Here is a 14804-nt window from a genome sequence, read left to right as displayed (position 1 = left end):
CTGTTCTGCAGTGATTTCTAATCTAAAACTCGACATAGAACTCCATACGTTCTACTGACCCAGTGATAACTTTATCGACTCGAAAGTTTGTACAGAATGTCGAAGTATATCGTATATAATACAAAAAATTTTTTTTTCTAAATGACGTAGACAAAATATGTTATTACTCTAAAAAATGTGTTTCGTCTAAAGTATGTTTTATTGGTTGTTGAAGTAACCAATAAGTAGTATGGCCATGTAAGGATGGTCTCCCTTGTAAACGATGAGTTGTATAGTAGTTAGGTATAATGTATGTGATTTTTGGGGTTATTTACATTCGATTGTTCCTTTGCCATTCTACCTTGATTCATTCCTTAAGGAAAATGATATAATCAACCAATTTGACGTGAATATATTGTAGTACTATTTCCATTTACACTGTACTGTCTATCGCATAAATCAAGTACTACTTTTAGATGTTATAACTTTTGTTAACCAGAAACAACATAATGCATACGACAATGACTACTCACTCTGATTTATCTTAAAGGGAAAAGTTGTATTTTTGTGGCTGTTTTCTTTATTATTCAAAGAAAACATTATTTCCTAGTTTCACAAATAATAAGTGGGCTTGCGTTTAGGAAGACCATGTTTATAGAAAGCCAGCATACTACATAAGCAAAATTACCAAACCTGATAATGACCTCAAGGAATATTGAAAGGAAATTGACCAGAACTATAAGTATTTTGTCAATTTTTGTCAAAATTTCTTGATGTCAATTTCAAGTCACATTTCATGTTGAAAGCAGGTCAATCTCAGGACAAACACCTGTTTAAAATAAAATTTCTTGTGGCATTTAAAATAATATTTCAATTTAAGGAAAGATATTAGGATAAAAATTTTATGACCAGAAATTTCCACTGTGATTAGAATTTTGAAGTGAGGAGATTTTTCTGTATACATGAAACATCAGGACACTGATAATTATGGAACAACATAGCTGTCTCTTACGGTTTAAAGATGCTATATGAATTTGTGCTTTCATTGCATTACATGGATTTATCATTATATAATTTGATCTTATCAATGATCGTTTTATCAATATTTGATTTGATTTGACCAATATATATCATTTATTTCTACCATTATTTGATTTTCATTTGTCATTGAATTATTTTCTTTTATCATTATATCAATCGATTTCATCATTATTTGATTTGTTGACATATATATTTGATTTACATCTACATTGTTTTATTTGATGTTATCATCATATTAATTTCATTTATCGTTATATTAGTTGATTTCATCTTTATTTATTTTAATTTTTACGTTATTCTACTCTGTTTTACTATCATTCTATGTATGATTCTACTTTCATTATTCATATCAATATTTCATTGCAAAGATACTTTACATGCTTATACTTTTCCATGGATGGATGTGCAGTTGTTGTAGTATTTCATTGTATATGAGTGATGTAAGCGTCTTTGAGACTCCGATTCAGAACTTTTAACCTGGGTTATTTTTTGTCATGTGGCGCCAAATGACACGAGGCCTTGAAACTCTCGCTGTTGTAGACACGACATGTTTGTAAAGTTTCCCTCGTTTATCACGTTTGTAAAGTTTCCCTCGTTTATCACGACGCAAGTCAGTTTTATTGTATCCCAACACTTATCTAAACTATAGACAGAAAATAACTCCTGACCAAAAAGTTCCGAATCGATGTCGTAGAGACGCTAACATCACTTATAGATTCATATAGTATATTTGAACCACACTAGACAGCTATGGCGTTCCATAGATAAGCGTCAGTATCATGTGTGACATATGTGAAGAACATTACCTGAGATTGATGTTCGAGTTGACTATCTAGGACGCCCAGTAATCACACATGTATTATATGCACGTGTCACTCGAAGCACATCTAGTGGACTAACAACGCTGTGAATTTCACGATTTGGACAACTTTGGCATGCCAGGCAGCAGGGATATCAGCGAGTCTTTCTAAAGATATTTCTTACCATCCATCGCAATGGCGGATCTAAAACTGTACTACTTCCCGGGATCGTTTTATTCTCAGAAGGTGAGTATACATGAATTCATAATTTAGGATATGTTTACAAGACACATATACATTCTTAACCTAGATAGAATATGTTAATTGAGAATATTATCAAACATACTATATATGTACCAATGGTACCAACTGTATCCGACTGTATACTTAATGGTTCCGGCTTTATACCTAATGGTGCCAACTGTATACCCAATGGTGTCGACTGTATACCGAATGGTACCGACTCAGACTGTATACTCAATGGTACCGAATGTATACTTAATGGTACCGACTGTATAATCAATAGTACGACTGTATACTCAATGGTACAGGCTTTTTACCCAATAGTACCGACTGTATACTCAATGGTGCCGACTGTATACTCAAAAGTACTGACTGTATACTCAATGGTACCGGCTTTATACCCAATGGTACCGACTGTATACTCAATGGTACCGACTGTGTACTCAATGGTTCCGACTGTATAATCAATGGTACCGACTGTATACTCAATTATACCGACTGTATACTCAATGGTGCCGGCTTTATACCCAATGGTACCGACTGTATACCCAATGGTGCCGGCTTTATACCCAATGGTACCGACTGTATACCAAATGGTACCGACTGTATACTCAATGATACCGACTGTATACCCAATAGTACCTACTGTATACTCAATGGTACCGATTGTATACCAATGATACCGACTGTATACCCAATGATACCGACTGTATACCCAATGGTACCGACTGTATTACCAATGGTACCGACTGTATAACCAATGGTACCGACTGTATCCGTATAGTACCGGCTGTATATTTAATGTTATCGACTGTATACTCAATGGTACCGACTGTATACCCAATGGTACCGACTGTGTACTCAATGGTACCGACTGTATAACCAATGGTACGGACTGTATAACCAATGGTACCGACTGTATTACCAATGGTACCGACTGTATAACCAATGATACGGACTGTATAACCAATGGTACCGACTGTATTACCAATGGTACCGACTGTATAACCAATGGTACGGACTGTATAACCAATGGTACCGACTGTATTACCAATGGTACCGACTGTATAACCAATGGTACGGACTGTATAACCAATGGTACCGACTGTATTACCAATGGTACCGACTGTATAACCAATGGTACCGACTGTATTACGACTTTATTACCAATGGTACCGACTGTATAACCAATGGTACGGACTGTATAACCAATGGTACCGACTGTATTACCAATGGTACCGACTGTATAACCAATGGTACGGACTGTATAACCAATGGTACCGACTGTATTACCAATGGTACCGACTGTATAACCAATGGTACCGACTGTATTACCAATGGTATCGACTGTATAACCAATGGTACCGACTGTATACCCAATGGTACCGACTGTATTACCAATGGTACCGACTGTATAACCAATGGTACGGACTGTATAACCAATGGTACCGACTGTATTACCAATGGTATCGACTGTATAACCAATGGTACCGACTGTATCCCAATAGAACCGGCTGTATACTCAATGGTACCGACTGTATTACCAATGGTATCGACTGTATTACCAATGGTACCGACTGTATAACCAATGGTACCGACTGTATCCCAATAGTACCGGCTGTATATTTAATGTTATCGACTGTATACTCAATGGTACCGACCGACTGTATACCAATAGAACCGGCTGTATACTCAATGGTACCGACTGTATACTCAATTGTACCGACTGTATACTCAATTGTACCGACTGTTTACCAACGCACAATATAGCACCGTATATGTGTTTGTATTATAAAATATGTTTGTAATATGTATGTATGAATGTGTTTGCAATGGCTGTTATATTACAGAGTTTACTGATGACATCATTCTTAGATTGTCTGTCCCTCATTCTTCTCCTAAACTTTCATTATTTGCCCTTTCTAAAGGAAACCAAAGCATTCCAAAATGATACCAATTAATTTGTATTTTATTTGTTTTATTGTCGCAGGCGCTTATGGTGTTGTTTGAGAAAGAGGCAACATTTCGAGAGCAAATTGTTTTATTGATAAAAGGAGAGCAGAATGAACCCTGGTATATGAAGGTGACCCCTAAAGGAACAGTCCCCGCCTTGGAAATCCCAGGAACCGTCCTGACTGACTCCGAGGATATCGTCAACTACTTAGATAGAGAACTGGACACAGGTTAATACAGAGCTAAGATTGCTGTCTTTCTATCCTTCCCTTGTGTGGACATTACTTAACATTTAATATATATATATATAATCGTTGAGCTGTATATAGACTATTTATAAGTGACATCTGGTCCAACCGTTGATTGTCATGTAGTTAATCTTCATAGTGTACTGTTTTATACCATACGTATAGCCATAACTTGTGAAAATTTATATCGTTTCCACAGGGATCAAATTGATACCTAATCCAGAATCCAAAATTGGCCAGACTGTGGAAACATGGCGACAGAAGTTTAATGCTTTAAATCTAGCAGTAATATCCTATGGGATTATGTTTCACCCGGAGTTGTCACAAACAGGGATACAGTTCCCTCCTGCTATGAGAGACAAAGGTATTATTACAATTGAATTATTATGAATTGTGATAATGGTAAAATAGAATATTTCCTGGAAGGGCGTATTATATTACCATTTGCAAACTACCATCGCACTCGTTGACACCCAGTTTTTTTTTTATTGATTTTCTTTTTAAATACGTTTTTGTTAAATTTCTTACGGGAATTTATGGTAAAAAAATCATGTTCTTGATATACAATAGTAGAACCATCCGATACATGGAATCAGATCATTTTCTATTTCAAATACCGTGCAGTCGGCTATTTAGTTATGGTGTTGAATTTTCGTGTTCACTTTAAAAGTATATAAAGACTACATATTATGTAAATCTGTTCTCAATATCTTGCGGTTCAAATTTTCGCGATTAAATCAATTTCCCTCGAAACCAGGAATATATAATCACTCGCAAAAATACTAGTTGCCGTCTATACGGTATCTTAAAAGGCCACCACCTTTCCGAAACGGCTTTTAAAGATGCTCCACCGCCGACACAGCATAAATGATATTCGTCATTTGAACAATAATTGGTGTTTAATTGTGTATATATATGTCTAATTAACACAGAAAATAATGTAAAATGATTTATTTCGCCTTTGGTGCATGCGCAATCAGTACTTCATTCCATATAGGATATAGTGCCATGGCTTTTTTTCGGGATGCAATTAATTATTTTTCATATTTTTAACTTGAAGTCAAATTAAAAGCTCAAACTTTTCAGTGGTGGTAATGGTGTAAAGTAAGTAACTTTTGTAACTTAAGAAAAATACTAAATCGTCTGCTCCTGTTTTTGATAGTGAAAACATACCATTTGTCAGCGGTGGAGCATCTTTAATTTTTAAAATAGGAATGCGAAACGAAATTGATAATTTTATAGTCACAAAAGTTCTTCACTTGCCGTTAATACTATACTTACCATAACATTCATAAAAATTAAATGCTAATTTTCATATCGCGGTTCGTTGATTATTACTGTGCCAGGTGGCACGGCGAAATAAGTCTTCACTCTTAACATAGTTTACGCAGGGAATCTAGCATTTGGTTGGTGTTATAACATCCTCTTAGGCCATTAATATACATTTTCGTGAATAATTATTGTTTTTAAGAAACTTATATTTTTTTTGTTTCGCTAAAGGTAGTGAGCCTTCAAGTGAAACTTTGACAAAAACATTTTTACAGGCGAAGTTCGTTATCTTATATCGGTATGTGACATATAATAACATATTATTGTCCTACATGGCAGCAACACAGTCCATGCATGCAAAAGAGTCACTACAAGAAAAAGCTTCCTAACAAAGATCAGCATACAGAATGAACGGCTAGCTAAAATGATGAAAAATAAGGCGGTGGTTATACAACATCTGAACGATCTGGATACTTTGTTTGATCTGATAGAATCCAGGCTGGCAGATACACGTAAAGGTCAGTACTTAGTTTAATCAGTATTTTATTTATATAGTCTATTGATACATATACGTACAGTACATAAGCTTATTTTGGAATCAGAAAACAAGCTTAGAGTTTATATAAATTGAGGTCTGTATTAAGGTGATACGCTGTATTAATAAATAGTTAGTAGTGCCATGCGCTCATCGGAATATACATTTTAATACTACATGCATTAAGTGATATAATAATCTATAATTCTAAAAAAAGCATGTGATAAGTAAAATGTTTTAGCAGTTCATGGTTCATGGTTCAGTAATAAATTCAAATTAACCAAATACAATATTGACATCGAGAAAGCCATAAAGAGAACAATACACTGTGCATGGTGAGGCCACACATAAATAAATCGATACTTTTATAAAGGACCATGGAATGAGTATAGACTCTATCATCTCAACACTTGCATCAAAACTTAAACCAAGTATATGTTGTCGATTGGACCTCTTGAAATTACTGAAATCCTATAAACATCCCTAACACACCCACACGCTGACACACTTCCACCAGATTATCATCCTCTAGAGTCACACTTCTAGTCCTATATCAACGCAAATAAAGTTTTAGTTGTTACGGAAGACAGCTTCTCTCTAAATAATGAGAAATAAGAACATGTGTCATACACGGGCGAGTGTATATTGACTTAATTTGATATTTTACAGAACAAGGGGTTGACGACAGTTGGCTTGTTGGATCTCGGTTCACTATGGCAGATATCAATCTGGTCATTTTGCTGGACAGACTTACTTTACTGGGTATGAAGGAACGTTACTTCCCGCCCCCAAAGCGTCCTCTGACACATGACTTCTATGTGCGGATGGGCAAACGCAGAAGTGTTCAACAACTTCGACAAAAATTTAAAGATGTGATGAAAGCGATGGTTGGTCGGATGATGGTGAAGTCTGTTCCCGCTGTAGTGGGTGTGGTGGGAGTCGTGGCTGGTTTGTTCTACTGGAGGAGCAGGACTAGATAATTGTTAACATCATAATATGATATATTCTGCAAATGGTCTGACCATTCGTATGTCAAATAATTATTTTCCATGGCTTTTATCATGTCCGTGAACATAGAAAGAATTGTTATGTATGTATAGTACCTAGTCAGTAGTTTGTCGTTGTCAAAATTAAACATGATTGTTGATACAACTTTACCATGGTTTTTAACTTTTCTGTAATACAATGTAATTTCAAAAGTCTGGGATATTTCTTATTTTTGCTACAATATCTGGCTCATATTTTCTTAACAAATATTAGCAAATTATGCACATTTCAGAAAACCTTTCATTCTTTCAATTGAACAATATGTAATTAACTTTTACGTTCGTTGTTTTCCCGGGAATTCGACATAAAATCTAAGATAATTGGGATGCGATTTCCTTTTTCCGTGACTGTGTTACTGTTACTGTCTGTACATATACTAGCTGCAATATTGTAGCTCAAAAGGCTTTTTGACAGAAAATGGTGTCGTAAAAGGTATAGTTAGTAGGCCGGGTACGTATATTCGTTCTATACATATACTAGAGTCACACGCTAACGCGCCAAGTATACATTGATAATTTTCATACGAAAAGTTATTTAAAACCAAGTCGTTGAAAGAGGGAATGGAATGTTGTGTGTGTGAATTTTGGTTAACATTCTGTTGAAAACAAAGCCATGTAAATCAAACCGATGAAAGTATATGGAACAAGTGGAAATAAATACAGTAGGATGTAACAGCTAGATAATCTCTCGGAAAAGTGGGAAGTAAAAATACTACTTCTAATAACAAAACATCTATTTTTCGCTTTAGAAAATCACTTATTGATATTGATCTGAATTTAAAAAGATGTCCCATTTCCTATTACATAAATGATCCATGGTCACAGTATTAATGCTCTGATCAGAAATACGATTAAAGTCCAATTACTTCATTAAAATCACTGGTCACACAATGTAACAGCAAGTCTATTTGATATTCACTACTCACTTAGTCCTATTTTCGAAGTACATATGTATACAAATTTGCCAAAACCATACTTTATAGTGCTGTAGAATAGTTTACTTTTCCTAGAAACATATACAATGCAGCTTATTTTTTTGTAATACTAAACCGATATATTTCAACTTTACTCTACCATCGTCACTTTACCGACATTAAGATACCCGTTGATTTCATTGACAAGTAACAGCAGGGTACGTTTTGGAATGGTATCTTGTAGATTCATGCTATTTCTCTCTCCTGTAAACACATATATGATAGTAAAGAGGTAAAACCATGTGTTAATTTAAATCGTTTCACAAGTTTGTTAAAACTTTGTAATCGCTGTGGCTGCAAGGTGCCGTGTTTTACGTCACATTATTTGATATCCTAATTCATCCAATTGTATGGATTTACATTTGACTATTATTGTAACATGACTATACCGTTCGATCTCCTCAGCTCTCTACACTATTACCATATGTATGTTATTATAGTAACATGACTATACCGTTCGATCTCCTCAGCTCTCTACACTATTACCATATGTATGTTATCTGTTGTCATGTCGTCAATCCATCAATGGTTCTACATACCGCCACAATATAAATGATCAGGAGATTTATTTGGACAAACAAAAATTACTGCAAACAACCATTTTCTACGGATTAAATGATAATTAACGGGGTATCAATAATTAAAGATTCGTTTTATAAGGTCACTTTGTGCGTCTGTAGATAAATACTTTCTAACTATACATTGATCGGCTACATGAATGACCTGTAATACGTCTCGATATGTAAGTATTGGGGTCACTATATCTGGGACGATTCACCGTGTCTCACACGTGTCAGGCTTTGTGTGTACACACACACACATTCTAAAGAGAGAGTACTCAGCTAGCGCCCGTGGTGTGGCAGTAAAGCACCATGACAGACCTCAAGTTGTACTACTTCCCGACATCATTCTACTCTCAAAAGGTAACTTAAGTCGCACAAATGTGGTTTGATCTTATAATGTTTATGTAAGCTTTACAGAACGACATTTGCTGAAAGTGTTCTTACATGTTGAAAAGTAATTTACACATACTTTTGTTTGTTTGATTTATTAACGTCCTATTAACAGCTATGGTCATGTAAGGACGGTCTCCCATGTATGCGATGTGTTGCGTGTATGTTATGCGGGGTGGGTGTCATGGGAGACTGCGGTATATTCGTGTTGTGTCTTCTTGTATAGTGGAACTGTTGCCCTTTTTATAGTGCTATACCACTGAAGCATGCCGCCAAAGACACCAAGCAACACACCCCACCCGGTCACATTATACTGACAACGGGCGAACCAGTCGTCCCACTCCCTGTATGCTGAGCGCTAAGCAGGAGCAGAAACTACCACTTTTATAGACTTTGGTGTGTCTCGGCCAGGGGACAGAACCTAGAGCCTTCCTCACAGGGGCGAACGCTCAACTCAAGGCCAAAAGGTGAGGCGGTGCCAAGGGAGGCATTAGGAAGGATAAAGTCAGTTAGGAAGAAGAGAAAAGATAAGATCCTAAATTTAGTCGCCTTTTACGATCATGCAATAGGGGCAGCAGGTACAATTCTTACGCCCTACCTGCAGGGCCAAATTTACACATACAGTCGTATTGTATTGAAACAGTAACGTTGCTGGTTATTACATATACGCTGTTTCTGGTTCGACTTTCAGTCTGATTATACTGAAATTGATGTACATTGTAAGTAAAACATAACCCGGAATGCTATATTATATTATATTTTATTAAGTATTACTGGTTTGCATATTCTTAAAACTGCAAACTCACAAAAATGTGGATTAATTCCGTCACCATGCCGACAAAGTCACGTTATTTGAAAGTAAGATAAGAAAATCATTTTTTTGTGATATAAGTTTCGGCAAAAACCATATATATGTAAGTGTTAATAATCGATATAGAACTTTTTGATAAACTTAAGCGAGGAGGTTTGCATGGACAAGGTAAATCCTAGAAGAAATGGGTATTATATGTTATTCCCTACCCTTGATAGAGTAATTACTCTGTTCTGTATATTTCAGGCTCTTTTGACATTGTTTGAGAAGGAGGCAGTGTTTCGCGAGCAAATCGTTGTAATTGTGAACGGAGAGCAGAATGAGCCCTGGTATATGAAGGTGACCCCTAAAGGAACAGTCCCCGCCTTGGAAATCCCAGGATCCGTTCTGACTGACTCCGAGGATATCGTCAACTACTTAGATAGAGAATTGGACACAGGTAATAGTGAAGAGCTGGTACTTATTACCCATCGTCGCAAATCCGGGCCACGAGTCACCGCACTTTATCGTTAACATAGTCACAAACGATAGAGCGCTAGCTCAAACTGACTGTCTCCATTCACTAGATGGACACTCTATTAGCTGAACGTACATGTGGAAATGTAGTAAGATGTTCTGTCACTTCCTTAGCTTTATCAGAAAAATATAGGAAGGGCGTTTTTCACTCTTGCTATGATGAATTTGCAGTTCCTACTTTCTCTTTTTTGACTGAAATTATAACCCCGAGATTTAGTGATAGATCAAAGTTTTATATCAGCACAAATTGAAATCAGAGCTCTGTTCAAGGACAAGTGTGTTAAGATGCACAATGGTTTGGTACGATTTTCCCAGAAGCATTGTTAAAATTGGGGATCAATTCTTTCAAATTAAATATAAATGGACAACTATATATAGCCATACATGCTTACACTCTGAGCGCTTTATAAATGTCGTCTTTTTTCATTCGAACGTACATACATTTCTCTCCTTCTTTGTTTATTGCCAAAATTGCTAACTCTTTTTTCTTTTGCATAGGGACAAAGTTGATACCAAACACCGAGACAGCGATCGGAAAGGACGTGTACAAATGGCGTCAAAGACTCAACGACATTAAAATCGACGTGATAACATTTGGAATTATCTTTCATCCAGAACTCTCAATAACAGGCATCAAACTCCCTTCTATTTTCAAGAAAACAACCAACAAAGGTTAGATATATCATAAATACATTTTTTTGTATTCCGCAAGACTTGCGTGGTAGTTGTCATATCGATCTATAGATAAAGAGATTGAGAAATGCTTATTCTTCAAAATATATCCTTGATGTATTTCGTGCTTTTTGCATACCTTATAAATATAGAACTGGTGTCTTGTGGATGCCATATCTGTTTTTCTGCCGTACTTAAACAAGTGACTGGATTGAAAGCAAATATTATGTTCTAAACAAGTCCGTTCAACTGTATGACATTTTATAAAATTGGCCGGAAAATAAACCAATTCGTCATTCTGCGGAAAATTCACTTCGATATCTGAACGATCTATTTTGATGTACAAACGAGTACGCAGTCCTTTGCATGAGAAACATAACCTTGCAATCTTAAATAAAGAGAGATGATGCCAACCTACGGATAAAAAAGGCGTATAACACACATAAGATGTCCGAGAGTGGCCTAATGAAAAGATGCCATTAAAACCGAATATTTTGGATTAATATTTGCCGCAAATCTCAAAGCGCGGAGACCATAAGGAGGGCCGATTCTAACCGTGCGTCATTGCAGAAACCGCGTTAATTGGATTGGATGTGTTCCCACTACGCCTACATATATAACAATAGGTAAACCAATCAAAGAAAATATTTTATTTGCTACAAAAGCCCGAAATATATCTATATATTTTTTCTAAAAATATGATACAGAATGGAGGTTATCTATACTCACATTATGATGTTTGCAAGTACATTGTATGCTATTTAAAGGGACAATTCATTCTGAGAGAACATTAAAATTTGTACATATATCGGAAAAACCCCAGTTCTAAAAGAAATTAGATCAACCGGTTTTACTGTGATATGTCAGAAAATCCCATGGTGGTGAAATGCGTGTGAAATGTTCAAACTCGCTCGCTGTCCGCCATTACACATTGTGGTCAAACATCTTATATGCCGAACCCAGTCCCTTGCTACTGATAATGCTACTTTTGTCTAGAACTGCTCAAATCGCTCTGACAGAAGTGTGTTTACCTTATTAGGTGAATTGTCTTGCCTGAAAAATCATTATACCACTTCCACAGTGGTTATGTAGTTTATTTGTTTAACGTGCGTGACTTTGGCTCGGGTATGGGTACAACGTACATATTGTACCTGCTTAATCATATTGATCAACGATTTGTAATTACAACGGTATCCATTAAAATAAAACAATGACGTGGAATTTGTCAATATTTTATATTATATGTTTCATGAGAAATGTACAACAATACATTTATGCCATGTTTTGCTTCTTGGTTATGTAAAAGAATTAGCCTGGGTGAATTTTCCCTTTAAGTCCTGTCGTGAGAACGTGTACACGCTCAATGAGGCTTCGTTTTATTGATGTTTATCCCAATGTATTATGACAGAGATACACCAGCAGATAAAATAAAATTTGATGATATGTTAATGAAATCCTAATAAATGTTAATGCCTCTTTACACTGATACCTTTCTTATTGTTATCAGTATATTAGCGAATATCCGTATTCCTGAGCGTTCCATTGTTACATTATGACAGCCAAACAGACCATGCATGCCGGAGGAAAAGCGCTTCAGGATAAAGCTGATCGATACCCTGAACACAGAGAGAGTTTTCTCGCTAAACTTAGGATGCATGACGAGCGGGTAGCTAAAATGGAAAATAAGGATGTGGTCCTTCAACATCTGAGTGACCTTGATACACTGTTTGATCAGATTGAAACACGACTGGCAGATACACGTAAGGGTAAGTATTTACTGTATGGTTGAGGTTTCAGATAAGGATTGAATCTGACTTTGATCGGTTCCATGAGGTGATACATTGAGTAGATCTTGAGACGTATTAAATTAACTGTGATGTTGAAGCAGTTGATTTAAATTGTTTCCGTACAAGAGCAACTCAATTCATCACCCCCATAAAATCGACCAAAGCAAAAGTTAATCTTCACATCTCAAGTCTTTTTGATCTGGGCTTGTTCAAGATTTCAACAACAGATAAGAACACTAGTCCATCATTAATGATAATGACTAGACTGTGTGATATGGTTGTTTCCCGCTTTAATCTGAATAAAGAGTGATCGTAAAGGGATTGGGCCGGTATTGTTTGTTTAGTTTACTTGATTCGAGTTTAACACCAGATTAAATATTTCTATTTTTGTTCTGTACATGTATGTAACCTGCATTTTTGTACAGGTACGTTAAATGACTCGCGTTAGCGGTATTACATTCAAAGTCATGGCAATACAAATATGATATTCGTAATAGGATGTTACCTGATTCTTCATATCAATGTGAAGTAATTTCGACTGTTTTAATATAATCATTAAAACTATAACCAATGATTAATAATATATACACAAACAAACAAAAAAATGTACACACGTCTCACTCTTTCTGTTAATGCGAAAACTTCTAAATGTGAGAATAAAAATGTTGTCGTTCTTAAAATTGTAAAAAGAAAATTCTTTACCTGATTTGTTAACAACAGCAGTGAGATCCAGTTGGAAGCTAGCTTAATTTTAGTTGGTCTATGATTCTTGAGCATAGACCGATGCTAATCTAGTGTAGTTCATGTGCAAATTACACGGATTGTTTTAGAAGGTTCAATGAGGTCTACTTTGGGAAATATTAACAGATGATGTTGATGTCACTTAAAACGTTTCATTAAATCGCAAATATTTATTTTACATGCGTATTATTTACCAGGACTGGCTATATCACACAGGAGCTGCACAATGTAATTTGCAAATTGCAATTGCATGGTTGAATTAATATTTGTAATTTCGAACATGAATTTTTCTTTCAAATGTTAGTAAAATGAAATGAATTTCCAATGTAATATGACGTGTGTTTACAGAACAGGGAGTTGACGACAGTTGGCTTGTTGGATCTCAGTTCACTATGGCAGATATCTATCTTGTCATTTTGTTGGACAGACTCAATTTTCTAGGACTAGAAGAACGTTACTTCCCGTCCTCAAAGCGACCTCTGACATATGACTTCTACGTGCGGATTGGCAAACGGAAAAGTGTTCAACAACTTAGACAGAAATTTCGGACGGTGTCAAAAGTGATGGTTTGTCGGATGTTGAAAAAGGCTGCTCCTGTTGTAGTGGGCTTGTTGGGGATAGTAGCTGGCTTAATTTACTGGAGGAGCAAGTAACCGGGCCATATAATTTACTAGAGAATCAGGCCGAGTAATTAGTATTTTCACTGGGGAGCAGGGCAAGTGAACTTATTGGAGCAATAGGGAAAAGTAATTATTAGATGTATTTTCACTGGAAAACAGGGCAAGTGAACCAAGTATGTATAGTGTATTTACTCCATAGCTGATTAGCGAATTACATATACAAGATATATATAACTTAATGCTATTATTCCTCACGGGCAGTTTGCCCGATGTTCCAATGCTGTATATCATTGTCATTTGTATGGCTAGGTCAAAACAAACTCAATGTGTATGCCTTTATAAAGAACAAGTTATTTCCGGTCAAATAAACGTTGTTAGTCTGCTACAGTGGAATAAAATTAGAATTATATTATTGGACTTGGTTGCGTCTACATAAATGCCGAAAGAAGGATCTCTGCATGTCATTAGTCTACAGATGTGTTAACGTTAAACACAATCTTAATAGTGATGGAAGTATCCGAAAACAAACTGCTGTTGGATGACCCATATCACAGTCTCGGATCATAGGATCAACAGAAGGTTTGCTGTAAATGTTTTATTGAATAAATAAAATACA

General features: G+C 35.9%; 1 protein-coding gene and 1 pseudogene across 1 annotated transcript; both read left to right on the top strand.

Moving 5' to 3' along the window:
- Positions 1 to 1523: 1523 nt before the first annotated feature.
- Positions 1524 to 7225, top strand: LOC138315100 (ganglioside-induced differentiation-associated protein 1-like; annotated as a pseudogene).
- Positions 7226 to 8508: 1283 nt separating this feature from the next.
- LOC138315099 (ganglioside-induced differentiation-associated protein 1-like) lies at positions 8509 to 14597 on the top strand. Its single transcript, XM_069255843.1, has 5 exons — positions 8509 to 9011; positions 10099 to 10291; positions 10867 to 11040; positions 12600 to 12806; positions 13917 to 14597. The coding sequence occupies exons 1-5, from the start codon at positions 8961 to 8963 to the stop codon at positions 14219 to 14221; spliced, it is 930 nt and encodes a 309-aa protein (XP_069111944.1). The 5' UTR covers positions 8509 to 8960; the 3' UTR covers positions 14222 to 14597.
- Positions 14598 to 14804: the final 207 nt, after the last annotated feature.

This window comes from Argopecten irradians, chromosome 2, assembly GCF_041381155.1.
Source record: "Argopecten irradians isolate NY chromosome 2, Ai_NY, whole genome shotgun sequence".
Taxonomy (NCBI): domain Eukaryota; kingdom Metazoa; phylum Mollusca; class Bivalvia; order Pectinida; family Pectinidae; genus Argopecten; species Argopecten irradians.
Note: the sequence above shows the minus strand (reverse complement) of the source record. Positions and strands in the feature narration are given on the sequence as shown.